We start from the raw sequence: 27,809 nt of genomic DNA, 5'->3' as shown, positions 1-27,809 counted from the left end.
ACAAATAAATAACATATTATTTCTATTGGTATTATAATCTGAGCTACGTTAATACGTTACAGGATTAAGGGCTGTATTAATGTACTAAGAGATAACTTATTCCATGTCTGAGCCATTGCCTCGTAGGAGTCCATTCGGCGTTCTGGACCTAGCACGGTGGCGCTGCTGACCTTAGGGCGATTAGTTACCGAAGTGAGCCATTTCTGCTTAGCCCTCAAGGGCAATTGAATGAAAGGCTAACAAGGAGCGCTAGAATCCGGAATTGACGAAATGATGACTGAAATTCTATATTTGCTTAAGTCTGCAAATAGTCTATCAGCAAATGTCAATAGCGTCATCAACGCGGGATCGAGAACTGAGATCCTCGTTCAAGGTTCGCTTGACGAGCATACTGGGGAACCGTATGCGATGCGTGGTGGCGGACGTTGTTTTACGTCGCAACTTGGAGATCTGATATTGACCTGGCGCAGAAGCTCATTAATCATGGAGTGTCGCCGAAGCAAGACGAACACGGATCCTCACCTTTGTATCATGCGGCCATCGAAGACTGCAAAGATCTCGTTCAATTCCTGCTCGATCACGGCGCCGACTCGGCGTGGAAACACTGCGGCACATGCAGCCGCTATCTCGGGCAAGGCCGCCAACCTGTTCATTCCCCCTAGTCACGGAATTGATGTGAACGCAGTCAATGAGGCGGGCCAGAGCCGGTATTTGACAAAACGGGACCCAGAATTGTCTTGGTAGCTGCCTCGGCATTGAAATCAACAGATACCGTTGAGGTATCAGAGAATGCTGCTGTAAGATTCGTAGGTACCGTAGACACATCAACCATTGAACCTGGGTGCAGGCTTTTAAGCTTGTTATTGAGAGTCCAACCCCCTGGATGCTTTTGTGGTGTCCTAAGGAAGAGGACTTCTTACCAAGCCAGGTACAAAGAGAATGAAATACAAATTAAATACATGTAGAGAAAGTATGCATCATGATTCGAGTAGTGCATCGATGTCCAGCTCAGTATGCATCCGCTTCTTCGAAAACACTTTACCGCAATCTCCCGAGGTTAAGCCAATACCAAACGCATCGATGGTATGGACGTAGCTATCCTCCGTCTTCCAATTGTACTTGTAGATCAAGTGGACCAAGAGAAGCTTGGCTTCGTTTGAAGCAAAGAACCTTCCTGGACATGCATGGCGACCATGTCCAAAACCCAAGTGTACTGAAGATGTGCTTACAAGATGAGCTTTGCTCTCCATCTCTGGATCAGACCGCATGCGCAAGAACCTATATCCATCGAAGGTTTCAGGATTAGGGTAAATGTTGGGGTCGTACATCGAACCAAGGTCAGACATGCACCGATCGCCTTTGTCGAGCACTAATTGCCCCGGTAGAGTGACGCGATCTATGGCTTTTCGATTCATGATTGCTTACATGTGTTAGCTGGGAAATGTTTGCCGAAATGGCTTGGCTGCTCACCAGCTGTTATAGGCTTTAATCTCTGGGCTTCTTTGATCACGCTATCGAGCAGTTTCATATTGAACAAAGCTTTCTTCGACCATCCTTCCTTGTTAAGGACCTCGACAATTTCCTCACGAACATCTTGAACTAGCTCTGGCCTTTGGATCAAGCGGAGCATGGTCTCTGTTATAAGGTCAGAGGTAGTATTGATGGCCACAACTGAGAGTGATAGCTGAGCGGCCACAGGATCATATGGCTTCCCATGGCTCTCGTCAGCGAACCACTGGATTGCATCATTGTATGAAGGTGCAGGTTTGCCTTTTGCCATCGCTTCCTGGAGCTCTCGCTCTCGCTTCTCAAGCAGCGGTGCTAGTAAAGTATGCCCTTCAGTCACTTGGGTCCTGAGTAGCTGACATTGTGGGATTAAACGGCACGCAATCGGTCTTGACCACTTTGGGTACTGACGGAGTAAGTCTGCAGCCAAGAATGAGTTCATACTGTACGATTTTGTGATCTCGAGCCATTTGACGTTCCGACAAAGCTCATTACCGAGGAACACACGAGATGACAAGCGAGCGACGAGATCCAGCATTGCCTCTTTGAAGTCAAGTTCTTTCCATTCTGAACAGTTCAGTAAGCAGTCCGTATCAAGCTCAGAGTTTGGTCTTACCAGGGGAAGTTCCAAGAACAAGTTTTGTGGCGAAGTCTGCCTCGGCAGATAGAGGAGCAGTGACATGATCTTGAATATGTTAGTCCCAGAAATATTAAGGAATGCAAAGTCAACTACTGAGAAGTTTGGTTATCCTCTTGTTGATAGTCCTGATGAGAAGGTCATCAGGACGGTCGTTGAAGGCAAATCCATCGAATCCAGGAATACCGGAATGGAAGTTATCAGAGAAGAACGCGAGGAAGTCAAGAGCAGGCTCATTGCGGGTCTCGTCAATGTAATGAGATGGAAGGACAATTAACTCATCGACATCCGTAAACATTCTGTACGGCTTTCCTGGATACAACTCACGGCCTTTGGCTAGTAACTCTCGGGCATTCATTGCAAAATGCCACCTTGCCCTTTTCCCCAGCAGGTCAAACTTGCCAGGGGGATTAAGATAGGGGAGGTTATCATGTCTACCTGGCAGCTTATAGTAAATAAGCAGCACAGAAAACAGTAAGATGGAAGAGAGAAAAGCCAGCTGCTGTAGCTCCAGCGACTGCAATCGCGGGAGTGCTGAGTCAATCATGTTGAAGTGGCAAAGCGAAATGACGGTGGGTATGGTAAATCGGGAAAATTGCAAGGTATTGTCTTGTCAATTCGTTGGTAGTCATGGCTTACGCATGCCCTTTACTTATAATATTATTAAGACTTGCGAATCGTGAAACAATCAATATTAAAGACCCCATTGGTCAGTGTCTGTTACTAAGAGGGCTACCGTGTAAGGAAAGGGTGGTTTCCAAATACGGTAGTTTTCAAGCCCCGCACTAAGCCAATATCAGAAAAATATCGAGTGGCGAAGTGGGAGAGTGGGAGCGGGGGAGGCATACGTAGATCATGGCATCACTCACGGAACCACCGGCGCTGGAGCCGCGCCCTGCCTAGAACGCGGGTTAGTTTGCTGCTGTCTTGGGTAGCCTAGGATGTGGGATGGTGATTATGTGAGGCGGTAAGCTTGAGATCGTACCTTGTCACAATCAAGGCTGTCATAAACCGGAGACCCTAAAAGTTTTGTAGACCCAAATGTCTAGCTAGCTTCACCCTACGTGAAGAAACGACAATAGGACAGATTTTCTCAGACCACAATCACTCAATCTGCAATTCTCTTCATCATGTCGACCGTTTTGAAGCATCATCTGCTGGGTTCCATCACTGGCATTAAGGACCAGATTGTGGCCCAGTATCGTGGGATCAAATATGGCAAATTGGAAAATGCATTCGCAGAGGCTGTCATTTTCACAAACGAGGAGCGCAAGGACATAGATGCTACTGAATTTGGGTATGCCTTCTCGCCTGGATATCTTCCAAAACTGGTGAGAAGGAAATGAATTGACAAAATGATTTTATAGTCCCCCAACGATATCACCACCAGCTTGTGGAGTCGAACAAGCCATGATGCAACAGCCTTTACCTTACAAGGACATAAGTCCATCCCTCACGGACTGCCTGAACCTCAACATCACAGTTCCAGAGATTGGAAAAAACAGCCTTCCCGTCTTTGTCTTCCTTCATGGAGGAGGGTATGCTATAGGTGCCAATTCCTGGCCGCAAACAGATCTGGTGAATTTCGTCAAGTTCTCAGCCTCACAGGACTCGCCTATTATTGGTGTTAGCATCAAGTGCGTACAAATTTCGGCATTGACAGTGCTGGTTTATCGAAGCTGACTGCTGCGTCAAGTTACCGGCTGGGGGCTCCAGGATTTCTTGCCTCTGATGAATTGACTCAAGCCGGTTGCCCAACCAATCGTGGCCTACGCGACCAGCAGCTTGCATTTGGATGGGTAAAGAAGTATATATCAGGTTTCGGGGGCGACCCAGACGACGTGACTGTTATCGGGTCGAGTGCAGGTGGAAGTACGCAAATATCGCCTTCTTTATCGAGTTCATATCTGACATAGTACACAGATGCTGCCTTGCTCCATCTTGAGTCGTCTGAGCCGCTGTTTTCAAGGCTTATCAGCCTTGCTGGCACACCACTTGGACTTCAGCCAGTCCCTCCTGAAGTTGCAGACTCCACATACCAAGCCGTCTTGAAGCACCTGAACATCAACGGTTCTTCAGCTCAAGAGAGGATAAACGCATTACTCCTGGTACCCCCGCAAGATCTCTTTCAGAAGATACCCCCTCACCTTCCACTCTGCCCAGTGGTCGATGGTGATGTCGTGAAGCATTTCAGCACCTTCAAGTTCTGGAGTGTTGAAGCGAAAGACAAACTCCCAGGGGCTAAGTGGTGCCAGAGTATTATGATTGGAGATGCACAGAATGATGTAGGTCTACTTCCTTGCCAGATACACTGGGACTTAAGAGATGCTAATGGATTGTCGAAGGCAAGTGTTCTGCCTTCCATCCTCGGTCAGCGCATGGAAAACCTGGTTCCAAGCTTTGTAGCCAGCGTTGAGGAGTTCTTTAAGGATGAACCACAATTCGTGGAACAATTGTCCAAGGCATATGACATCCGCGATCCTGACCATCAAAAGGCCACAGCTGCTATAATGGATTTTCTGGGCGACTTGTTCTTCTTTGCGCCTCCGGTGGAGATAGCAGATGGCTTCCCAGGCAAAAAGTATGTCTATCGTTTTAACGTCCCCAATCCATGGGACGGTCCCTGCAAATCGACAGCGAACCATGCTTTCGACGTGGCATCTTTTCTCTTAAACTATCGTGCAAAGCTCCCCAAAGAACAACTAGACTCGAGTGTTATAATGGCTACTGACTTCATCAACTTTATTCATGGGAGGGAGCCATATCCTGAATATACCCCTGGAAAAGGAGGGATCAGGGTCTATGGACCCCCGGCTGATATTTACTCGTTTGAACCGTCTCTTGATGGTGATGCAACTGGCCGTCGTGTCCACGTGCTAAAACTGGGATTGAAGATTGGTTTGGACAGATTCACAAGATGGTGGCATAGCTTTTTAGCTTCTGAGTAGATTCATATTATAGAATTCAGTTTCAGTCTCCAGAGTAAGTTGAAAAGCCAGTTTATCGTTACATAATGATATGAATGTACAAGATTCAAAATTCTCCCGTACAAATTAGGATCATTAGTTGAATTAAATCTTTGTTGCTGGAACTGAGTTTGTCGAGTCACCCCAGAAGTCAGCCAGCAATATGGTTTCCATCTCAACAGCTCAGCTTATTATCCGAAAATAAAAACCCAGTCTCAGATCGTTACGTTTCAAACATGGTGGCTAATTGACGCAGAACCCAGCCGATTCGTGGTGCGACTACTCACAACACCTGTCAGCCAACACATACGAGTCTCTCCCATGGATTCATAGTTACCTCCCCAAACCCACGTATCATCAAAAAGGCTTGCCCATATCCGTGCAAGCTCTGCAGAAAGTGAGAAGCCCTGAGAAAAGTCCATATCAATCTCTTTGAAAAGCCGCCTGATATTGTCCAGGACCTGACCTTCTTCGGTGGTCACTGCGTTGCCTGATTTTTGAAGCCGTTCAATCGTGTACACCCATTTTGTAACCAGAAGGCCTAGGGGTTTAAGTTAGAAGTCGGTTGTGAACAAGACCAGTGGAGGCCATACCAGCATCCCAAGCAGCTAGAGCATGTTCCACACTCCATTTGAAAGCGGCTGTCTTTTGCATAAGTAACATTCCTGTCCGGATGGGGATGGCAAATCCCTCAAGTGCTCGAGTAACCGCCATCGTGATGAAATTATCCCTTTCTTGGACCTGGTTGAAATATTGCTCTATAATGGGCAGCATGTCCTGACTCCTCTCGTGAAACAGAATGGAGCGATCTAGAGTTTGGACGCCGAAGAAGGCTCGCCCATAGGCGACACGTAGGACAGCGAAGGCGTTGAAAAGCAATGGGTTATCAGTATCGCTCCAATTGCCCTCATTTTCAGTATGCGCGGCAGTCAAGAAATCCCTGCATCGTGACAGAGCAGCCTCGATTCGCGCAGCTCCAGGCCTGTTACCCTCTTGGGGATTTCCTGTTGATCCATAGCAGGCCTGCTGGCCTTGATTAAGGTACCAAACCGATATGGCAACGCTGTGCATTACAACAGACGCTGCAAAGGGCGACCATGTCCAGCGGCTATCGGCTTTTTGTCGTTGGCTTGTGTTCATAAAGAATGAGGCGGTAGCTTCCTGGAGACCTAGAGGTGAAGAGCACGATCTGCCCTGCGCGAGTGCCTCCCAGGAAGAAGCCGTTGGGGCATCCCATAGTGCGTCGTCCACTGGCATCTCGATATTGCGCTCTTCCTGTGCTGTGAAGCCTGGTGATATCCCGTATGTCATTGAAAGTAGGTTGCCGAGTACTAAGGTGCTGCACGATAAGCTTGGAGACGTATGTTAATTGATGTATTATACCGAGTGAAGTATGTGATTATTATTTACCGCTTCAATGATTCGCGCTCAGCCCATGAACGCCAGTCAATCGAGTTTAATATCAAAGAGTCAGGTCTGACGCGGGACATGCTCAAATGAAAGTCCTTAAAGAAATGAATGTCAGCAAAACGATGATTGTATCCCGTCAAGGCCATTGCATGAGGTGGGATAGCTAACTGCAGATAAATAGCCGCACCCAATGAGAGCTTGCCGAGCGACTGAGGGATTACCGCTGAAAGCGGCATAGAATACAAGTATTAGGCGTGCTTGAGCTAGCGCGAGCGGTGGAATCTCCACCGGCGGAGGTGAGTTGCGAGGCCTCGCCCAATCCTGCAGAAGTGATGAGCAAGTCAGCCGACTATCAGAGTCGGAGTTTGTAAGGGCAAGCTCGGCTGTGAAATATAGAGATGCCGCAAGTCTTCTTTCAAGCCGGTGAAGAGCGCCTATCGTGCAAATAGCCAGAGTCAGCGAGCTTGGAGCAGCTCCTAGGTCAAGAGTAGGCAGATGCAGGAAGGGAAAATGGATGTGAAATGCTTTGATATAGCTGTCGATGCATCTCTGCAGGCATGCTGTGTCTGGTAATTGAAAGCGCCTTAATTGGTCTGGTAAAAGGCGAGACTGCAAATCTACGAGGCAACTGTCCCGCATATCGCTGGTAAATAGAATTTTGGGCTCACTTTGCGTGGGCGAGGGGCTCATGATTTGCGGGATGCATTGCTGGCTGTGCTTTGACATGCTTTGGCTTGTGCGTTGTTTCTCAAGTGCAGTTCCTGCTGTCAGGGCAGACACAGTTGTCGTGCTGCATTGGTCATTGTGAGATGCCTGGAACTCCAATGGCGCGGAGAAAGCGAATTGATCAAACATGTTACCAAGGAATGGGTCGAAGAAGTCTAAAGATATCTCGTCAAAGACATTTGCCTCGGCCTCGGAAAAAATATTAGTCGTCGACAAGTGACTCGGGTCCAGTATGTTTTCGTCTTGAATGCTGGTGCTATTGTGGAAAACAATCGGAGGGACTGGGCTTGGGGTCTCTTCTGTCGTGGAATCATATATCGCTGTCACCTTGGGCAGCATTTCCGATGCGTGAATAGTTCTTTCATGCCGAGCAACAAGATCACTGTTTGTAATATTTCTTAGCATTTTTGATAATTGCTTACTGATGCTGAGTCTGATTCTTACCTGCGAGAGTAGCGGCGTTTGCAGACCCGGCACGCATATGGTTTCTGTTGAAGATCTAAGTCACATGGGTGAGCCAAGCTTGAGCTTCATCGAATATCTACTGGAAGTGACAAACGGCTTTGCTCATGGCGAGTTCGGTGCTCCCTCCGCTTGAACGACTTGGCACACGTTTGGCACTTGAATGAAGCTTTCGCCTCTGTATCGAAAGAGATAACCGACATTCCAGACGCGGCTGAGTTCATCATCACCGTCCTAGTTTGTACGCAAACTGGGTCGGTACAGGGAAGATAGAATGTTGCATATGACGGCAGCAAACAGAAGGCTTTAAGGAAGATAGTGAATTGTTTTAAGAGAACTTTAGAGGACAGCGAGGTTTTGAGAGATCCAGGGGCTAACTCGGCATATTTGTAACAGTATCCACAGCTTTAACGGGTACGAAAAGGCGGGGTAATACTACCTAAGGAGATCGAACTACCTCGAAGAAGTTAGCTCCAAGAACTGAGTGTGAGGCCGACACCCCGAAGTCCCAGGACAATCGAGTTGAATCTAAACAAGAGCTACCGCAGAACGCGCGGCTTACCTCGTTTATAGAAATGTCATCTTTGAGTTGAAGGCTGTATTTTCTTGTTGGCCCTTTCACACTGTGACAGGCTGCAGCTTGCCGCATAAAACACGTGTATTCAACTATCAGGCAACACTATTTATCACCCCGAACCCGAATCAAATTTAATTTAGCTAATCTAATAGTCGAACCGGCATCCTTACCTGTCTCCTTGCTTATCGGATAGAGTGACGTCGCTTGTCCTCCTTATATGGCGCTGGCTGCACAGTCTATTGCAGTATTAGTGAGCCCTCTTATCAAGTAAAACGCCAAGTGACTCACCGCCCTGATCAGCTTCTGCGGATACCCTTTAGAGCCCCACTTGACAGTAACAACTGTGCCTGGGGAGGCATACTTGGTGGAAATAACACCCAGAGACAGCATTTCCTTGAACCAGTAGCTGTAGCACCGAGATGCTGCAAACCCAATTTCCTTATTTCCTGCAAGAACAGTGCTTGCCTTCATAGTTCCCAGCAATTCGCGAGGCATTTCCATGTACTCATAGGGCTCAGGTCGAAACAGAGACTTGAACACATCTGTGACATCTTCCTGGTCCCAGACCAGTGTGACAAGCTTCCTTGGCGGATCTTTCTTGAGCTTGCTAAGAGCCTCGCGCCCAATGAAATCATGGTCTAGATTGACAAGCCACCCCCAGCCCAAGTCAAAGGGCGTACAGTAATACAACGTGGGGTCAGCTCCATAACTACCCGCGGCCGACGACCAGTACAAGTCAAAGTCTAGGCCAATTCCTCGTGCCCATGCCTTGAAATCATTGAGCTCCTTGCTATCACTAGGCGCGTTAACTGCGGGCAAGAAATCGGTCGTTGGGGTTGCGAAAGCTGCCTCCACCTGATGACATGATACCAGACTGCGTCAGCATATGATCTTGATATAGTTCTTGATGAGTACACTGGAGCAAGTGACTTACGTGGTTTACCATCTTGGTGCGGGCTCCCAGTTGACGAATGCTATATTTCTTGCCCGCCTCTAGAATGGAGGTGTAAATCTTTCTCGCATCTTTGGTTGCTCCCCACAACTCGAACCCCTTTTCGCCCGATACTCCCTGTCTGAGGCACAGAAACTTGGTCCCGTCGATAGAGAGTTCCTTATAGTGCATGAACTTGACGTCTCGGACGCCGTTGTCGGTCAATTCGTCAAGGAGCGGAACACTAGAAGGTCCCTGGACCTGGAGTAGAAACCATTCGTCTGTGACCAAGTCCATGGTAGCATTGAACTTTCGTCTTCCAGACTGGAATTGGTATACTGCCCAGACAGTTCCTGGGCCACTGGTGAAGATATAGTCATCCTCAGCAAGCTTCAAAACCAGACCCTCGCCAATAATAGTTCCATTATCTTGGCAGAAGATCGCATGCTTAGCTTGGCCGACTTTAAAGTTAGGCCAGCAATTGGTCGAGATATATTCAAAATATGCCAAAGCCTCGGGGCCTTTAACGCGAATTTTGAGAAGTGGCGACCAGTCTCCGATATAGCAGTCCGTCTTCCAAGAAAGACTCTCGTCAATCCAGCCAGTGTATTCATAAGCTTCAAAGAGTGGGCCAAACCGAGAAAATGTGGTCACAATAGGGTCCACAGGAACTGCTGGCGTCAGGGTGATCTTGTCAGCGTGAAACCAGGCACCCTTCTCTTCGTCGTTAATTTCGGTTGACATTTTGGTCTTGAGGACATGAAATTGCTGGGAGGCGAAATATAGGACTTGGTGACTTCTAAGTTGAAGATTCTGAGGGTAAACATGAATAAATACATCTTTAATTATCCGCCTACTGTCATAAATCTTCTTATCTTGATCAATGCGTTCTGGATTATGCTGCAATAGGCCTAGCATCGTGGGTTAGGTTGATCAAGCTTACCCCGAAATCTGAGGTTAGATATTCCCAATTAGGCAATGTGGGATGCCTTTGAAACGAAAATGCTGGCGCGTATTCATGATGTGGGATATGTGGGATACACTGGGTCAGCACAATTCCTCTAGCCTTTTCAGGTTGCAATGTGACCAATATTGCTTTCTCTTTTGGGCATCTGTTGTAACTGGACGGACAGCATACCTGAGGATTGCTGTAGACTTCACAAGAACAGGACGATGCATCGATATTGTCAATGCGTGGTGCATAAGGCGTATAGAATCATAAAAAAGCCCACCTTGGATAGACCACGATTACCTCAAGATCAGCGACAGCTACATTTGCAGAATTAATTGTCTTGAATCCACAATCAAGGACTACTCACCAAATATGTCCGACACGCAAAAGCCATTCGCTATCATTGTCGGGGCAGGCCCATGTGGCCTTTTGTTGGCATTGCGACTCGCCAAAGCCGGTCTCGAAGTGCGGGTGCTCGAATCTGGCCACAAGCTTGACGACCAGCCTCGGGCAACTCACTATAGTCCTGAAGCGGTAGAAGAGCTTGACAAGGCCGGGGTTCTCCCAGATGTCCAGGCCCAAGGGTTTGTTCCCGATGGCTTGTGCTGGCGGAAGCCTGACGGAACCCCAATCACAATGTTGTTAGCTTCTCTTGTGGCAGCGAAAGTCAAGTATGAAATGCAATGCTTGCCATTGGATAAACTAGGCAAGATATTATACGACCATGTCATGAAGGAGCCCAACGCGAGCATCCTTTGGGGCCACAAAGTTACGGACGTGCAACAGCGCGATGGGGGAGTGACTGTGACAGTTGAGGCTGAGAGCACATCAAAGCTTATAGAAGCTACATACGTTGTTGGATGCGATGGCGCCAACAGCCAGATCAGGCGAACTTTGTTTGGAGATATGGAGTTTCCCGGGTGGACTTGGAACCAACAGATTATCTCGACAACTGTAGGGCAATTCTCTTATCCCCGAGAAGATTTTATTCAAGACTAACATATCATCACTGACTTACTACCCTTTTGAGAAGTATGGATTCATCGACTCCAACATGATCATTGACCCTGAACACTGGTGCGTACAATGCAACATCAGCCTTTGGCTGCAGTTGTAAGGCGAGCAAATTAGCTGAGAATGGACGCGCAGGTACATGGCAGCAAGAATGTCCAAGGACGGACTATGGAAAGTTACGTACGGAGAAATACCAGGCCTCACAAAGGAGCAGTATCTCGAGCGACAGGCTTGGAAGTTTGAGAGAATGCTCCCCGGCAATCCCAAGCCAAAAGACTGGAACTGTACCGCTTTCAGTCCTTACAAGTGTCATCAGCGCCTGGCGAAATCGCTCCGCGTGGGCAACATTCTGCTCGCCGGCGATTCTGCACATTGTGAGCCCTTGTATACTTTCTGACTAGCGATAAATACTAACGGCCCTAATCAGTATGCAATCCCTTTGGTGGTCTAGGACTCACCGGCGGTATCCTTGACGTGGGTGGCCTTTACGACTGCCTTTATGGGATAGCAACAGGCCAAGCAGATGAGAGCATTCTGGATCATTATAGCGACGTTCGGCGTCAGATTTATCGTGACTTCACGGATCCTCTTTCAACGGAAAACATGAAGCGCCTTCTGTCTGACCCTGAGGAAGCGCTGGAAAAGGACCAATTCCTACAGTTGTGTAAGGAGGCTGCCACCAATCCTGAGGTGGCTGATAAGCTAGCTAAAGGTGCTAATTGCCTAGGTCACGACTTTACTCAGTATTATAAATCCTAATTACTGGAATAGTATTTGTCTACATAGGAGAATAGGAAACATTTAGATATAGCATTAAGTGGAATACTTATAAAAAGTTAAGCTTTATATTAATTATATCCAACTGTGAAAAAGCTGTGTTTATCCTCAATTTGTGTTCTTCACACTGCGTTGTCTTGCGACTTGATCCAATCTAACCAACCTGTTATTTAGTTAGATCATAGGGTTCAAGGCAGCAGCTATATGACCTTGAGACTTCAGATTAACCTTATTGTGTTTTTGGCGTAGTGTATAATGCGTTATATTGTGTTATGCTGAAAATAAGCATCTTATCGTATTATCTTATTATCTGAGACTCTAAATGGCTATACCTCACGTATTACTATATAGACAGTTTGACTTTTCAATCTTTTTTAAATATAAATATAAGATTATGTATTAGAGTAATTAATATATTTATTAATCTATAAGTACATTATCTCTTTATAGTTATAATAAGCACTTATTAATTAATTAGCTCTATTTTATTATGCCTTGAGGTTATCAGGCGTATCGGGCTGGTTCCGCCAATGCGCCTTCACAACAGCAGGATGATCTTTCAATCCCTCCAAGATGTTCCCGATCGTGGGAAATAACGCCAAATCAACACCAAATCTCTCAGCATTCCACATCGCAGGCATAAGACAAGCATCCGCGAGCGTCAACTCATCACCAACGCTGCGCTTCCCCGCTGAATTCTTCACAACTTCCTCATAAGCCTTGAGTCCGTCCGTCATGAGTTGCTTGTTCCACTCTTCTGCATTTCCACCGAGTTCTCTGATACGGCGCATGATGCGCAGGTTTGTAACGGGCTGGATGTCTGCGCAAATGATGTTGACGAGGGTTCGTACAGTTGCGCGTGCTTCAGGGTTGGAGGGGAGGAGAGGATGGGAAGGGTGCTTTTCTTCGAGGTATTCTAGGGCTGCGACGGATTGTCCGATGCGGAAGGGTTTGTCGCTTGATGAATCGCAGATAAGAACGGGGACAGATGCTGATGGGTTGAGAGTCTTGTGAGAATCGGAGAGATGCTCATTCTTGAGAAGATTGACGAATGCTAACTCATATGGAATTCCTTTTGCGTTGAGAGCGATGCGAATACGCGCTGAGCATGAGGATCGGAAGTAAGAGTAGAGAGTATACTGAGAGTCAGACATATTGAATGATGCAATTGATCAAGTTACTACTGTAGATGAGAACAGTTCAATTGAAGAGAAGTGAAGAACCTCCTCACCATAACCGAACCCCAAGGTCACGCCCTTCTTATGTCATGAGGGTGATTGTGCAGATATGCTGTCATTGTGTAGAGCATTACCCGTCGCTAGCCTGGTAGTGCCGAACTCCGAAGTATTGGGTGTCGGAAAGATTCCGGTGGAGTGCGGGGTGAGTGTGGCAATCCGGAGTAGTTCGGCAGAACTGTTATGGAAGGGAGAGTAATTCCGCTCGTGATAGCCGGCTGAGTCAGACTCTAATGAAAAGAGACAAGTGAGTGCGGAAGAGTGACTTGTTTCGTGTGAAATGCGCATGAGACAAACAATTCCATAGTTAAAACTTACGTTTCATTAAGATAAGATATGTAGGATAAGTGTCATTTACTAAGCTTCAGTAGGATTAGCAGTTAACTATAAGCTCGTATAGCAATTAGAAATATTATTAGTAGTATATATTAATAATAGTTAAGTATTTCATAATTTGGAGTCTATAATTAAGAGAGAGAAGAAATCGCGATTTATATTCATCAATCCAGTTCTAAAATGCATAACCAAGCCATAACGTTATACCACTTCTAATCCAAAAAGGTATGAAGAAGGGCAAAGTCCATAAAGTCCAACGCGAACAAAAAAGATGATCAAACAACTGCTGAACCAAAGCCAAGATTGCTGTTGAAGATGATTGAATGAAGGTGATGAGAGTGATAGAGAGAGAGAGAGAGAGCATCTCGATTTGACAGCAACGATTTAGCTCTGTACTACACGGACGTACTGCACGGACGAGCCATGACTTGCTTCAGACTACTTCAAATCCGAATAAGGTATCATGAAGAGCGGAGCCAATAAGATCCAACGCCAACAAGAAGACGACAAAACAGTGGCGGGACTAAAGATAAGATTGCGGTTTAAGATGGCAAAAGTAGCTGATGAAGAAGTTGGAAGCAATGAATCATATAAAGTTGCTCATGAAGCTGAGAGTAGTGATTGATCCAAATGTGCTGATAACAAAATGACAGTGACTTGACCGCTAGCAATGACCAAAACTGCTCAAGGCATTATAGCCAGGCATAATAGAGTGGTTCATGCTTCCATAGTGTAACAGTGACTGACCGTGGATTTATTGAAAGAAGATGGTGATGAGAAGTCGAGAGTAATAAATGACGCAAACTTGCCGATAAGATTCAGAATAACAACTGATCAAAGAAGCTGATACAAAACAGAGAGTCGCTTGATCGCTAGCAGTGCCCAAAGCCGCTGATGACATTATAGCCAGGCTGACTTGCGCTTCAATAGACTATGGGGATGACTGCCGCCTATGAGGTTAACCTTTAGGCTGCAAACACAGGTAACGAATTAGAACACGGTTTTCTTTTCCTTCAATATAAGCTTTTACCCAGAAGCTTTCACGATGCTACGATGTAGAGAATTTCCCATGTCATCGTCGCCTTCGGCTTCCAGGTGGTCGAATCTTTGTGCCAACAGGGCGTAACAAAGCTGTGCTGTCAATTGCGAATATCGACCACTCTTAATTGAACAGGCAAGTTTCATAGTTTCCTGAAAATCTGGGTAATATTCATGTTCAACCTAAAAGGACATAAAGTTTAAACTTGGACGACAATAGATCAAAGTTTTTACTTGTGACTCAACGTCCAGCGCTGCATCATCTTGTAGGCAATCAGCCTGGAGTTCGATTGTCAGTGAGTTGATAGACCTCACAGCTGATGGCTCACATCACGCGCCTCACACGCGCCTCGCATAACAACAAGGGATACACAGTGAGTTCACAAGCAAGAACATATAATTGGTTACATGTAAGCCTCAGTCACCTGCACACCAAATATCAAGCGTCATGTGATCGTCACGAACTCCAGGACGAATAACAACTTGCGCAAAGGGAAACCTTGCCTTTTACTTCACTACTGGGTTCGCTGCGATGTTAAATGCATTCAGAAGTGCTGCGTGAAAGGTAAATAGAACATGGGTGCGTCAGTTATGATTGGCCGATAGATAAGCTTCGCAACCGTGAAGTCTGGGACAAGTCACGGTCCAAGCTTAATTTATCCAATCTTCTGAAGTGCTGCCCTATCAGAAAGGAGACACTTCCTCTTTAACCTTCGTAACGATAATCTACGATCCCCCTTCATCCAGGACAGCAAAGCCTTCAATCTCGAAAACTCTCTTGCCCTTCGTGTATAAGTAATGACCTTCCCTCCCTCTGTTTCCACTTCCATTCTTCATCCTTTCATATCAGTTTCTGCCTTGCACGTCTTCAGCTTTCAACCAGTTTGCTTCCAACTCTTTGTCGAAAGTCAGCCTGAATTTACCTGATCTTACCTGATTTTACCTGAGTTTACCTAAGCATTTTCGTCCCTTAGGGTCAACGTCGCAGTCATACACTAGCCTTGTGGACGCTCTTGAGCTACAGAACGATAAATACAATTACATTACTTGGTCGCTACCGACCCACACGCTCTCTCTCGCTCTCGCTCTCTCTCTCTCTCGCTTTCTCTCTCTCGCTCCCTCTCTCTCTCTTCTTCTCGCGCTCTCTCTCGCAACCCTTACACCAGCGACAATGCCTTCTCTTGCAGACTTGGGGGTCATGGACCACATGAGTAGGTCAGATGACATGGATGACAACTCGTCAACATGCTCCTACTACTCTCTCTCCGACGTAGAGGACATGTCATTCAAGAAGATCCCTGCGCATGAGGTCCGAAAGCAAAGTGAGCAGGTCCCTGAGTTTAGTCCTTTCTCGACATACCCTCACACCTTTCACAACAAAGAGGCACTACCGCTCAAGGTAGCCGGCCCGTGGTTGGAGTATCCTCTCTGCCTTAAAGGCAAATACACACCATCCATGGGTATGAACCCAGGACCAGCGCGAGTCATCGTCAATCCGTCAGTCCCTGGTGGACATGACGTTATTTATCATCCCACAAAGTGGGAAGGGAGGTTTCTTCAGGCGAAGTACCGACCCAAGGGGTACAGAGCAAAGATCTCTGGATGTACGGCTATGCCGACAGTCCCCTCACCTCCATCATCACCTCCGCCATCCCCTTCTCTCTCGCCATATCCTTTCCTCTATTTCTCTCCACCTGCCACTCCGGGCTTTTACGGAGCATATCCCAATGGGCTGATTGCGGGTCAGCAAGCGTTTGCCTTGGCAGCGCAACATCAATTTGCGTTGCAGCAACAGAGCCTAATGGCCAGTTGCATGTACCCACAGGTTATGGGCTATAATGGAGTCATACGCGGCCAGTCTTTGTTGGAGTTCTCTTGAAGCGCAGATCATTCTTACATGCCTGTTTACGATATTATTAGCGAGTCTTGTTATTGCTAGCGAGTATGGAATTGGATTTATGAATATAAAGCGCGATTTCTCTCTTTCTCAATCATAGACTTAAACCATGAAACATATAACCATTATCGATATACGATAGTGGTAATATTCCTAGTTTCTATATGAATCTATATATAATTGGTGGTCATACTGAAGCTCATAGATGACACTTATGTCACATACTTCATCACATTAAAATAGACAGTCTTTACTCTCAAACGGTAATCCCATGCACCTGCAAGACACGATAACTGTCACTCATCAATATGCAACTCACCCAGCTTTTGAAGATCTCTTGTATATGAACCAAGGACTACCTTCTACAAAATTAACCTTCTAATCACCCTCGCAAAGCAGCCAGCTCAAAGATGGTAGTCATCCTGTCGCGTGACTCTCTGCCCCCTCCTCTCCCAGACGCCTTCAATGTTCATATCCCTCGATCCACTGCAAACTTGTCAGTATCTCATAACGTAAAACCAAGCAGGAAACTTACTCGTCTCTCCAGATGATCGTAGGTTCAGTCTGGCCCTTTCCAGGATTTCTAAACACAATGTTCTTTTTCTACAAAACTGTTAGCCACCACATTTCTGGGTTACTTGGGTAGTACGAACCAATCCAAGAGATAGGTGAATAGCAGGAGCATCAACCGTGACATTCTGCTCCGGTCGGCCACCGTTCACCATAGCAGCGATGTTCTGCGCTACAACTTGTGCTTGTCCAGCTCCTGGTCTCGCAGCCTTGTGAGCACCGCTGTCGGCGATGTCACCGCATGCATACAGGTTCGAGTACTCGGGGTCAGCAAATTGCAGTGTTGGTGCAACTCGGATGAAGCCGTTAGCAGGGTTGATTATCTCGTATCCAGACGTGGGCTGGAGATCCTTGAGGAACTGGTTATTCGGCGTTTGTCCTGTTGCCGGAATGACGAGATCTGTCTGTATCTTTCTTCCGTCTTTGAGTTCTAGTTCGAAGGTTGATCCGTCTGTTGGGAAACCCTTTGCTGGGATCACAGCTCGTGTGCCAGTAATGACACTGCTCTGTTAGTACTTCTCATCTCACAGCACAAAGGCTTGACTTACTCAACACCAAGCTCCTGCAATCTATCCCTCAAAATAGCATCCATCTTCTCATGATAAAGCTGCATAAGCCTATCCCTCGAATGAACCAAGGTAACTTTCTTCTCTGGATAAACCTCCCCTAGATCCGTCGCCATTTGAATACCGACCGCACCGCCGCCAACAATAACAATAGACTGTGCGTTCTTGATACCCTGCTGATAAGACTTGAAGTACTCAACAGAAGGCTTCTTCTCATCGTGCTGCATGTTGCTAGGCGCCTGGAGTCGTGTTCCTGTCGTCACAACTGCATACTCGAAGGGGATTTCTGTTGAGCCCTGCCATGGTCTGTCGAGTGTGAGTTGGTTCTTTTGCAGAGATACTGCGCGGGCACGGACGATGGTGTGATTGGGGGCGTTGGGGAGGGAGGAGAAGAAACCGGTGTAGGGGATGAAAGCTTTGTGTTCGTGGTCTGGCACGATGGCGAATCGGGGCTGAGAGGGTTAGCTTGAGTGAGAAGAGATTTGTGAGGGACTTACGAAGGCGAAGAGATGGTGGAAATGGCTATGAGGTTCTATTAACAGGACACGGTGTGTAACTGGTAGAAGTGTAGCCAGTTCCTTAACAGCAGCCTAGATCATGTCAGTCAAACTCATCACCGTTCTCTAGGATAGACCTACAAGCCCAACATACGAGCCGCCAATGACAATAACGTTCTTCAAACCTGCAGTCATGTTGATACCGATCACCCAAACAATTAAAACATATGAGAAAACAACCTTCAAAAGTGAAAGAGAGCTCGGCGCTTTTTATCTACGCCATCTTATCAATCTACGGAGTCCCCGCCTCCGGATGTACGCTTTGCCGGTTATCCGAATTTAATTCCGAAATCGGCTTTTTCCATCGGCATTTTAGGGGTTCTCTCACCAAAATGCGAGAACGCGAGTCAGCGCTAATAAAAGCCATGTTTTTTAGTACGCGGCTTGGAAAGACGGCTTTTGGACCTGCATGTGAAGGTGACGAGTTTCCTGAATTGGATGGGGATCGCCATGCTTTCTTGGCAAGGATGGGGATCTTTGATGTAACGGTAAAAGTCATACGGATATATTATTCGGCCGAGTGTCTTGCGACGCCTGCAGAGGGATCGTCATGTAAAGATCGGTGAGATGCTGTCTTGTGGGATGCCGATGGCAGAACTTGTAACGCGCGGCTCGGCTCGGCTCGGCGCTTAATAAGCTGGAGCGGGATGAGATGACGAAGCCGATGATTAGGGAAGCGTAATGATGTTCAGGTCTAGGCCTTGCATATTCGTAGTACCGTGACATTAGAGCATACGCTACTTTTCTAGTTTTGAGTGACTCACGTAGCATGATGATCGCTCTCCGAGGCGTCGTCGCAAAGTGAGTGAGGGCTTCACTTTTAAACAGCCAGATTGGAGGGTTCTGTTCTCGACACGATGAATGATGCGGTCGCGAATCTAGGTTTTCTATGAAGGATTATTTGTTTCTGTATTGTCATGTATAATATTTCCACCATCGGCCTTCTAGACAAGCTCTCATTTGTTCGGCCATGGCCACCATAGAACTATATATTTGCAATTAGCTAACATGGTTAAGACGATGCAGAAGTGAAATTGAAGCCTCTCTTCGCCAGTCTCATGAACATAGCATTGTGCTCCAGACAGTATGATAATGCTGTATGCACTTCGCGAGAGAGCCTCGATCCAGGCTGTTGGGATAAAACAGCTAAAATCGAATCTCCCAAGGCAAAATACGCTTCATCTTGCTCATCCATGCATCCTGGTCCAGAGTCTTAATTAAGTCTTCTTTAGCGAGGTCAATTGTTCCAAGAAACGCGGACTGGCCCTGGGTGACGATGTAACTTCAACCATCAGACATAAAAGTTGTTTGCCATCTGTTGTTTTTGCGCTATAAATCAGAACCTTTTTGTCTGCAGGAACCTATTCGCCGTTCAAATCTCAATACTCATCTAACGTACAAACCACCCATCAGTTGCTCACCAACTTTCCGCGAATTAATTCCCGATCATGGAGTTCATCTTCCTCAAATATTGTCTTCCCCCCTCAACGATCCTTCTGTTCAGAATAACAAACTCGTCCTTCTCACTTCCCTCAACAGCCAAATAGGTGAAGAAGGCACCCAACTCTTCATTCTTGATAACATAATCATCGCCCAAGAGCAATTGAGCTAAATATCCTGGCACTCTCATCCTCTGGGTAATGACACCGCCGGGCCTCAGCATCCAGGCCTTCCAAACAGCCGCATGCTCTTTCGCGACGTCTAGCGAGCGAATCTCATACAGTCCCTGTACCTGTCAGTAGATAGTGGTGAGATGAAATGGGAGGGGACGTACTTTGAGTTTACGCGGGTAGTCGTTCACCCATAATTTGGCATCTTGCTCTTGAACAACCCACTTCCCACTGAGATGAATAAACCGAAACGGCTCTCGCTTGGGCTGTTTCTCAAGAAGAGCCGCAAAAGCAACTTGGAAAGCGAGGGGATACTCCATATCCACATTCACATTTCCTCTATACGACCCCATGGCACTAAAATCATCAGCCCCGAATCCCCTTTAGTAACGAGATAGCTTACCAAATCATAGCAGCAGCATCAATATGTGGGAGAAGAATATCATCAGACCATTTTAAAAAATCGCTTATTATGACGGTCTGAAGTTTGGGATGATCTGAGGGTAGGGCGCGACGCACGAAGGCGACTACGGATGTGATCTTAGGATGGGAGAGACATTGGCGGAGAGCTTCGCTGCCGATGGAGCCTGATGCGCCGAGGAAGAGGACTTTCATGTTAACTGCGTATATTGTGCTGAAGTTTAGTTTGTGTGAGAGTGATGAGGCTCAAGGAACGTTTATATAAAGCCAGTGGGCACGGGGTAGGTGTTTCTGGAAATGCTGGTTGCGGACTTTCAAGGATGACGATCCCAAAGTCCGCTGGCCTTGATCAGCCATCTGTCTTGGCGTGTTTATCTAATTGCAAGCGAGGCTACCAGCGATAAGAAACATGTTTAGATTATAAGCGTCCGAATTTTGGAGCTTGGCTTATGGCCTGGCTTATTTTGTTCATTGATACGCTATACGAAAATGGAGGGAGTGATAATTAATTCTCCGCACTGGTGGTGTCGTGGCTCACATCAGCCAGAGGATCCCTTCTGCGGGTCATCCAGTGCAAGACACACCATTAATGAATATTGATATTGTATGAGCTAGTAAACAGTGGTATTTTGTTTGACACGAAGTAATCTCATCCAATATGACGCATCAGCAGTCGTGGTCTTGACAGGCGGTCAATCGCTCTGCGCGTCATCAAGGTCTGCCAGTCGATGCCGGGTAGGTTACTCCTCATTAACACTTGACTCATTGAACCGGCCCGGTCTTCAATGAAGACGAGCCATTGACTTGAGAATGAATGTCAGGTGAGTCAATGTTATCTTTGCATCATATTCTCCATCAATTGTATATCTTGACACCCATTCATCGTGACCGCGACAACATGGCCAAGACATTGCCTGACCCTCCATTCACCTCGCCAAACCTCACACTCACCCGCGCCAAAGCGAGTGATATACCCTCAATTCAATCAATGGTCAACACAGCATATGAGAAATACATCCCCCGAACCGGCAAACCACCAGCCCCAATGACGGCTGACTACCCATCTCTACTCACAACCCACGACATCTTCATCCTGCGCACTGCTCAATCCCCCGTCGGCGCGCTCGTTCTCCAGCACGAACCGGGCTCCGACGCTATAAAGATCGAGAACTTGGTTGTTGACCCAAGCGCACAAGGTCGAGGCTACGGGAAAGTATTGATGCGCTATGCAGAAGACTTTGCGCCGTCGCGAGGTTGTAATGCGTTGGAGCTGTACACGAATGTCAAGATGTTTGAGAATCTGGGGCTGTATCTCAAGATGGGCTTCGTTAAGACTGGGAGGAGGGAAGAGGATGGCTTTGAACGTGTTTATTTCCGAAAAGAGTTAGAATAATATATGAAGGATAACTTTTATTTATTTCGATGCTTAATTGAACGTCATGTACAGATGGCGACGCGCCGAAGAAACCCGCTCCATCGCGTTCGCCAATTGATCGCCACTCTAACGCGATCAACCCCATCATCACAATTGCGCAGACCAGTTTGTATGTATATGCCGGGTATCTCCATCACGCCAACGATCCCTTCAACCTCTCAAAACTAAAGTTCCATACCTCTGCCCTTCGCGGCCCATCACTCGACTCAACCAGCCCAACGTGCTGCAAGACACTCGGATCAAGCGCCCACTTGCTCAGCCCATGATCTCTCGCGTAATCCTCCATGATCATATCCCCCGGGAACTGAAACGGCGGCTCGCGCAGAAAATCTTGCAAGTTCTGTAGATGATGGTTCGGGAACACCAGGCCTTGCGCACAGCATCCGTATCGTGGCATTTCGCGTACAGTTGGGGAGCGTGTGAATAATCGGTGGAGGGTGATGCGCCCCGTTACGAAGGCGAGCGCTAAACAGGCCGGGATCCAGAGACCCAGGAGGAGAGCGACGGTCTGGGCAAAGTCTTTGGTTGCGAAAGACCCGGCGTGGCGGCGCTGTCTGCATCGGAGGGCGAGCAGAAGACAGGCTATTAAAGCGCTGTACCCTAGGATGACGACTTTGAGATAGTCAAAGATCTCTTCGTTGTTCCAGCCCATAAAGATCTCGGAGTAGAAGAGGCGCAGGTACATCCAGTCTTTATGCGCATCGGTCGCCTTTTGCTCAACTTCGATGACACCCTTCTTGAGCCGCGTGAACCAATCGGGCGTGGCTATTATATCGTCTTCGATGAGGGCGAAGTACGTCGGATCGCGTCGTCGACACGCTTCGAAGAGGACCGAGTGGTCGAGTCGTATGTTCTCCACGCGATCGTCGCTTCGTCCCATACCGCGAACATCGTGAGGAAGAACTTTGTAATTGAGTTTCGAATCGGTCTTGGAATCGTTGGAATACACTAGCACATCGTCCGCCAGCCCGAACAACCAATCCTTCCCGTAAGCAAAGTGCTTCGTCGGATCTTTATCCGCCAGCAGCACAACAATGTGAATCTGATTGCGTTCATTCGGCGTCAACGTATCAACAAGACTGCCCACAGTATGCGCCAAAAACCCCGACGTCGTGCGATTGATACTGGGTATGCCGATGCACAGGAACTCATTGTCGACTTGTACTTCGGTGCGCTGCTTGTGCGCGACGGGAAAGATCTCGCGCTCGAGGTACTCGTCGACCTGTTTCTCGCGGACGGCAGAGTAGCGACGGTTAAAGGCGATGCGGGACTTGTAGAAGAAGGAGGACGGGTCGTCGTAGGAGTTGTGGTAGGACCAGATCAGGGCGGTGAACCACACCAGCCAGAAGCCGATGTTTGCGTGGGAAGGGCGCATGGCGTCATGTCGCGTGCGGTTTGGAGAGGATGTTGGAGAGAGAGAATTGATGGAAGCGAATTGGGTTGGGGAGGTTTGGGGAGCGGCCGCTGGGGTTACAGTGCTTACCCCGCTGTACCGGAATTAGAAAGGGAAGTGATTGGTTGGTTTGCGGTGCCCCTTTTTTGGGAACGCTAAGCCTTACGCTTTGATTGGTGATATCATTACACGTGCTGAATCCTTCAAGAGGCATCCGAGGCGCAGTTTTTGCCGAGAAATTCAGGAACAGGTCAGTTAGTGCAAGAGATTGAGAGAGCCAAAGTCTGATTTCATTTGACATATTCAGTGACAGTGGTAGTGCTTGGAGCTGCTGCTTGTCAGAGAACCTGGTGGTGAACCCTGTCGCGTGTCGCCAAGTGCAAGGCTAGTGTATCAACCGTGAATATCCCAACCCTGAGTATGAGTTCAATGCAATGCTCTCTGTGACAATGAATATTGCTAGAAAAAGACCAATTGACTAGATCTCTGATCAAAATTGCAAATTTCTGCTAAATGTAACCGATACTAGAGTGATGAGGAAAACGACAGCGAGCTTTATCATGACACGAAAACCTACTGTTTGGCTATCTCTGTTGAAGCTATCTCGATAGAAGGAGATTCAATGTCATCTAGCACAATCTTTAGACTAGCGATGCAGTCAGAAAATCGGAATCTGCCAGTTCACTAGCAGCTGCCATTCGTGAATCTTCTCTTCTGCTCGTCATATCTGTGCCGAGACCTCTGAACAATGACGCGAGACTCGAAGTGAATGTTGGAGATCAAGGACACACTGATTAAAGCCTTTCTGGAGGCAGTTGTTGCGCGTTCAGCACCCGTTGCACGGCGAAGCAAGTCAAAATCGGCCGTGATGAGTCTCAGCAACGTGAGAATGATTCATATGCTTGTCATGTCTATTATCGATATAAACTCACTGTTCTCCCAACTTCAGCTGGAACATCACACAGCAGCAAACACGCAACACAAACACTACCTTACTCCATATTCACGACAAAATTCAAGATCGAAGCAATCTCTCACAATGTCTTCCAGCAATGTCACCCCGGACCCTTCTCCCTCCCCTCCCGTCCGGGTAAAGAATCCACACACTGGACGCATTAATCACGATGCCAACAAAGAAGGAGCCATGTATCTCTGCGCCTGCAAGATCCTGCCGCAATGCATGAACCTTGTAGCCACTAGGGGCTCCCGGTGTCAACCTTGTGTTGAGCTTTGCCCTGATATTGAGCCAGAAGCGCCCGTACCGTCAGCAGGAACACCATGAGGAGAGGGAAAATTGGCCAGCTAGTTATTAGAGCCACTGGAATTGGCTTTCGATGATGCTCGCTGCGGATTCTTATACACAATATTCTGTACCTCCCTGTGATGGACTTACTCGTTGATAATAAAGAGGATCATCCTCGAATCTGGATCACTTTGTTCCTGTACTCCGAATGAGCGAAGCATTTGTCATTGAGGTTATATGGGCAAACATCAGTAATCATCCAGCAAGGACCATCGTGTGACTAAGTAGCCGCGTGTCACAAGCCCCGCTGCCATCGCGAAGTGAAATGGATAGATAGTGATGTTTCTACATCAACAGCTATATAAACTCTCTTCGCAAGGCGCATGACCTCAAAGTCACAGTTCAACTCAACAAGACACAGAAGCCCCTGCTACTCAAACTGAAGAATACGAACTGTAGATCCACAGAGCCGACAACAACGTCATGAAGTTTCCGAACATCCAGATTCTCCCCTCTGAGGCTATTGATCCAGCCATTTCAGATTGTCAAGTCAGGCAAATGGCCAACCAAATATGCGCATGAACTATTTGCAATACCTGCACGAATGTTGTTCACCAGACTGAGAAGAAGCTATGTGACATATGCCTTGGGGGAACTCATAATGCTCAGTAACGGGACTTGGGCAATATAGCTAAGACAGCAAAGTGTGAAAGAGGGGTTTTTGACAATGTCATATTAGAGACTCGTTTTCCATACTAAGAAAGTTTCAAGTCTGTAAATGTTCCTTTGGGATACTCAGTTCTTTTGTTCAAAGCCTTGTAATGATTGTTTCGAACAGTGTTGTTCACAAGGGGACTTGATGCTCGCAAATTGTGAACAATTGCCAGTGGTATCAAAATGGATAGCTCAAGCCTGTTCAAGTGTCAGTCAGAATACACGAGAAGCACACTTACAGCACATAGTAGATGTTTCGCTGCTCTCACTGGCAGTGACCTAGGATACCCGACTTCCCATCTAATTGTGCCACTGGCATCTCGCAGACTCTACAACAGGGTATATATGGTTGCTACACGCGCCATCCAAATCTGTAAACTCACAGGACACATTCAGATTCATGAATACAGCATCTTACGCACTTCAACCCGTCATTACTTTCTGATCACCATGTCTCAGAACAGCTCAGCCTCCAGCACGCCTCCCAGCACTGCTACGCCTGGAGAACACACGGCAGTCATTGAAACTTCGAACGATATCAACGGTCCCGAGCAGCTTGCCAACAAGGTCTGTCGCTGCCCCTGCGTTTGCCAGGAGGTTTGCCGCTCCGACGACTATTACTGCGATCCATGCATTGAAGCAAGACACAACTACCTCCCTCCCGGTCTTGATAAGTCAGGCTAAGCCTCAGGGAGCACCAAAGCTTACACACGAGAAGAGCATGCTAAAATAAAGAGCGCCCTAAGCTTTATCTAGAGTTGCCTGGCTACTCTCATCACTCAGGCTAGAGATCTCGAGTTTTCTTACCTCACTAGCTAGTAAAACAAAGCCAAAGGAAACTCTACGCATAGCCTCTAGGTATCAAACAGAAATACCCATTATAATCATGCTTGCTCCTTGTGACATCACTTTCTAGCCTGCCAGTTCGGTGACAAGATCTACTGTCCAGCACGCCATTTCCTTTCCATCAACGGGAATAGCTCAGTATGCGCCAAGGTGGCCTCGGCCCGCAAGGCACCGTCAATCCCCTAAAACGTCCAGACCTAATCCCAATCCACTGTAGAATAACTGACGCTTCCATCTTAGCGCCACAGTTGGCATGTTGCCAAGAAAGGCAAGACACGAAGAAATGCCAGGGCCAAACTCAAACTCAAGCCATTTTATTGCCGAAGACCCGTTTGACGCGGTTATAAACAGCTCTTATGCCCATTTTCCTTCTCGTAAAGTGCTGTTGGTATGTTGTCGCGATGAAGAACCCAGATGCAAAGGATATTCTTGTAAGGTCTGCGCTTATACAGGACGGACTTGTGCTAATGGTTATAGGTGTCTCAAATACTCGTGATCATAGCGACGATTCTCGTGATCGCGCGCCTAAATCTTCGACTGCGGATACAAAAGCGAAAATTGCTACTCAGCGATATCTTTATGGTGGCAGCGTGGATCTCGGGCGTCATTACAGCTGCTTTCTCACCTGCGTTTGCGGTCCTCCACGCATTTGATCCGAGTGTTCATACGACATTGGAGGGCTATCATGGAGGATCTGCCAATTTGGTGTTGATATTGAAGGTGAGTAGAGGAATCAAACCAGGTAGCGTATGTGGCTGACATTAGTAGTTGCTCTTTGCATCGAGTTTTCCGTTTTATACGACGCTATACTTGTGCAAAGCTGCTCTTCTGGCAGTTTATCTACAAGTGTTTCCCGAGTTTATGGTCAAGAGGCGTAGATTCCTTTGGGCCACGATTTGGTTTATCGGAGCCAGTTACATCATTACCGTCGTGATATTATTCTGCATTTGTCTCCCCATAAGCCGAAGCTGGTAGGTTATTTCAGTGTATTTTTAAGGCACGGCGCTGATAAATTTACAGGGATATCAGGCCTTCGAGGACATGTCCGAAGTGGACTTATGCAGTCACTTTTCACGTTGGCTGGGGACTGTCATTTCTGGGAGATTTGCTAGGTAAGCTGATCTTGAAATCTATACAGTAACATCTAACAAGATCAGTGTTCATTATACCATGGTTGATTGTACCAGCTCTTCACGTCAGAAGAACCTTGAGATTCGGTATATACTTCACCTTCCTTCTCGGCACCGTCAACATGGCTGTTAGTCTAGTCCGCTTCGTCATGATCTGGAAAGCTGGAGCCGACTCGAGTATATCACTCAGTACGATCGGTACGACTTCTCCCAACGCTGAACGCGCAATCGCTGACCTCACTGTAGTCCTTTGGAGCGCTTTAGATGTCAACATAGGTCTCGTCGTTGCTTGCCTGCCGTCGCTGCGCCCATACTTCGGATCACGAACAAAGTCCCAAGAACAAAGTCGAGAGAGCAATAGCTGGGATTCTTCGAGGAAACACTCTGGGTTTGGCAACAGAACGATATGCTTTCACTCCAAGCAGCGAGGTAGTGGAGCGTGGCCATCATCGCCAGGCAGCCACGCTAGATACTCCTCGATAGACCAGACGGTCGTCGGGTCTATGGATGATACAAAAGGGTTCAAGGATGCGAATGATGTTGAGCTGAGAGCTCTACCGGGAGCCAGAACGAGGGACGTAAGTTATGGTAAATAAAGGCATGAAGAATGGTTATAGAACATGATTAATGATCCCACCGAGCTTGGAGGTAGTTCACGATATGTAATATTGATCAGATCAAAGTTATGTACTAGAGAATGACAAGACATGACTCCAAAAGAGAAATGTCCCGCGCTGAAAAGTAAAGCCCCCATCAATTGACACCATGTCAAGCCCTCTTCAAAATTTTCACATCCGCCATCTTCGCAGCATCACCCCCGAACCATACCAAAGAGAGATCCAACTCCCGTCTCTCAGGGCC

At 47.2% G+C, this 27,809-nt stretch overlaps 13 protein-coding genes across 13 annotated transcripts; 6 read left to right on the top strand and 7 right to left on the bottom strand.

The window, feature by feature from the left end:
- Positions 1-977: 977 nt before the first annotated feature.
- FMAN_08481 (uncharacterized protein) lies at positions 978-2,690 on the bottom strand (the record flags this gene model as incomplete). Its single annotated transcript, XM_041835221.1, has 4 exons — positions 978-1,420; positions 1,471-2,073; positions 2,123-2,191; positions 2,240-2,690. The coding sequence occupies 4 exons, from the start codon at positions 2,688-2,690 to the stop codon at positions 978-980; spliced, it is 1,566 nt and encodes a 521-aa protein (XP_041685406.1).
- A 583-nt stretch (positions 2,691-3,273) lies between these two features.
- FMAN_08482 (uncharacterized protein) lies at positions 3,274-5,091 on the top strand (the record flags this gene model as incomplete). Its single annotated transcript, XM_041835220.1, has 5 exons — positions 3,274-3,440; positions 3,511-3,780; positions 3,840-4,015; positions 4,067-4,428; positions 4,489-5,091. 5 exons carry the CDS (start codon positions 3,274-3,276, stop codon positions 5,089-5,091), a joined length of 1,578 nt encoding a protein of 525 aa, XP_041685405.1.
- Positions 5,092-5,339: 248 nt separating this feature from the next.
- Positions 5,340-7,931, bottom strand: FMAN_08483 (uncharacterized protein; the record flags this gene model as incomplete). Its single annotated transcript, XM_041835218.1, has 6 exons — positions 5,340-5,650; positions 5,703-6,460; positions 6,520-6,682; positions 6,741-7,627; positions 7,690-7,733; positions 7,791-7,931. 6 exons carry the CDS (start codon positions 7,929-7,931, stop codon positions 5,340-5,342), a joined length of 2,304 nt encoding a protein of 767 aa, XP_041685404.1.
- A 535-nt stretch (positions 7,932-8,466) lies between these two features.
- On the bottom strand, positions 8,467-9,959 carry FMAN_08484 (uncharacterized protein; the record flags this gene model as incomplete). Its single annotated transcript, XM_041835217.1, has 3 exons — positions 8,467-8,520; positions 8,573-9,139; positions 9,219-9,959. 3 exons carry the CDS (start codon positions 9,957-9,959, stop codon positions 8,467-8,469), a joined length of 1,362 nt encoding a protein of 453 aa, XP_041685403.1.
- A 580-nt stretch (positions 9,960-10,539) lies between these two features.
- On the top strand, positions 10,540-11,940 carry FMAN_08485 (uncharacterized protein; the record flags this gene model as incomplete). Its single annotated transcript, XM_041835216.1, has 4 exons — positions 10,540-11,121; positions 11,198-11,244; positions 11,317-11,555; positions 11,609-11,940. 4 exons carry the CDS (start codon positions 10,540-10,542, stop codon positions 11,938-11,940), a joined length of 1,200 nt encoding a protein of 399 aa, XP_041685402.1.
- Positions 11,941-12,446: 506 nt separating this feature from the next.
- On the bottom strand, positions 12,447-13,112 carry FMAN_08486 (putative maleylacetoacetate isomerase; the record flags this gene model as incomplete). The annotated part of the gene is made up of 1 exon (XM_041835215.1): positions 12,447-13,112. The coding sequence occupies one exon, from the start codon at positions 13,110-13,112 to the stop codon at positions 12,447-12,449; it is 666 nt and encodes a 221-aa protein (XP_041685401.1).
- A 2,626-nt stretch (positions 13,113-15,738) lies between these two features.
- FMAN_08487 (uncharacterized protein) lies at positions 15,739-16,446 on the top strand (the record flags this gene model as incomplete). Its single annotated transcript, XM_041835214.1, has 1 exon — positions 15,739-16,446. The coding sequence occupies one exon, from the start codon at positions 15,739-15,741 to the stop codon at positions 16,444-16,446; it is 708 nt and encodes a 235-aa protein (XP_041685400.1).
- Positions 16,447-16,868: 422 nt separating this feature from the next.
- On the bottom strand, positions 16,869-18,292 carry FMAN_08488 (uncharacterized protein; the record flags this gene model as incomplete). The annotated part of the gene is made up of 6 exons (XM_041835213.1): positions 16,869-16,950; positions 17,000-17,067; positions 17,118-17,535; positions 17,583-18,052; positions 18,098-18,190; positions 18,239-18,292. 6 exons carry the CDS (start codon positions 18,290-18,292, stop codon positions 16,869-16,871), a joined length of 1,185 nt encoding a protein of 394 aa, XP_041685399.1.
- A 1,300-nt stretch (positions 18,293-19,592) lies between these two features.
- On the bottom strand, positions 19,593-20,382 carry FMAN_08489 (uncharacterized protein; the record flags this gene model as incomplete). Its single annotated transcript, XM_041835212.1, has 3 exons — positions 19,593-19,883; positions 19,932-20,124; positions 20,171-20,382. The coding sequence occupies 3 exons, from the start codon at positions 20,380-20,382 to the stop codon at positions 19,593-19,595; spliced, it is 696 nt and encodes a 231-aa protein (XP_041685398.1).
- Positions 20,383-21,085: 703 nt separating this feature from the next.
- FMAN_08490 (uncharacterized protein) lies at positions 21,086-21,580 on the top strand (the record flags this gene model as incomplete). The annotated part of the gene is made up of 1 exon (XM_041835211.1): positions 21,086-21,580. The coding sequence occupies one exon, from the start codon at positions 21,086-21,088 to the stop codon at positions 21,578-21,580; it is 495 nt and encodes a 164-aa protein (XP_041685397.1).
- Positions 21,581-21,755: 175 nt separating this feature from the next.
- On the bottom strand, positions 21,756-22,997 carry FMAN_08491 (uncharacterized protein; the record flags this gene model as incomplete). Its single annotated transcript, XM_041835210.1, has 1 exon — positions 21,756-22,997. The coding sequence occupies one exon, from the start codon at positions 22,995-22,997 to the stop codon at positions 21,756-21,758; it is 1,242 nt and encodes a 413-aa protein (XP_041685396.1).
- Positions 22,998-25,155: 2,158 nt separating this feature from the next.
- Positions 25,156-25,656, top strand: FMAN_08492 (uncharacterized protein; the record flags this gene model as incomplete). Its single annotated transcript, XM_041835209.1, has 1 exon — positions 25,156-25,656. One exon carries the CDS (start codon positions 25,156-25,158, stop codon positions 25,654-25,656), a length of 501 nt encoding a protein of 166 aa, XP_041685395.1.
- Positions 25,657-26,219: 563 nt separating this feature from the next.
- Positions 26,220-27,544, top strand: FMAN_08493 (uncharacterized protein; the record flags this gene model as incomplete). The annotated part of the gene is made up of 6 exons (XM_041835207.1): positions 26,220-26,249; positions 26,296-26,538; positions 26,587-26,789; positions 26,839-26,930; positions 26,976-27,146; positions 27,195-27,544. The coding sequence occupies 6 exons, from the start codon at positions 26,220-26,222 to the stop codon at positions 27,542-27,544; spliced, it is 1,089 nt and encodes a 362-aa protein (XP_041685394.1).
- Between the last annotated feature and the right edge of the window lie 265 nt (positions 27,545-27,809).

The sequence above is a fragment of the Fusarium mangiferae genome, assembly GCF_900044065.1.
Source record: "Fusarium mangiferae strain MRC7560 genome assembly, contig: FMAN_scaffold009, whole genome shotgun sequence".
Lineage (NCBI taxonomy): Eukaryota > Fungi > Ascomycota > Sordariomycetes > Hypocreales > Nectriaceae > Fusarium > Fusarium mangiferae.
This window is presented reverse-complemented; position numbering and strand designations above follow the sequence as displayed.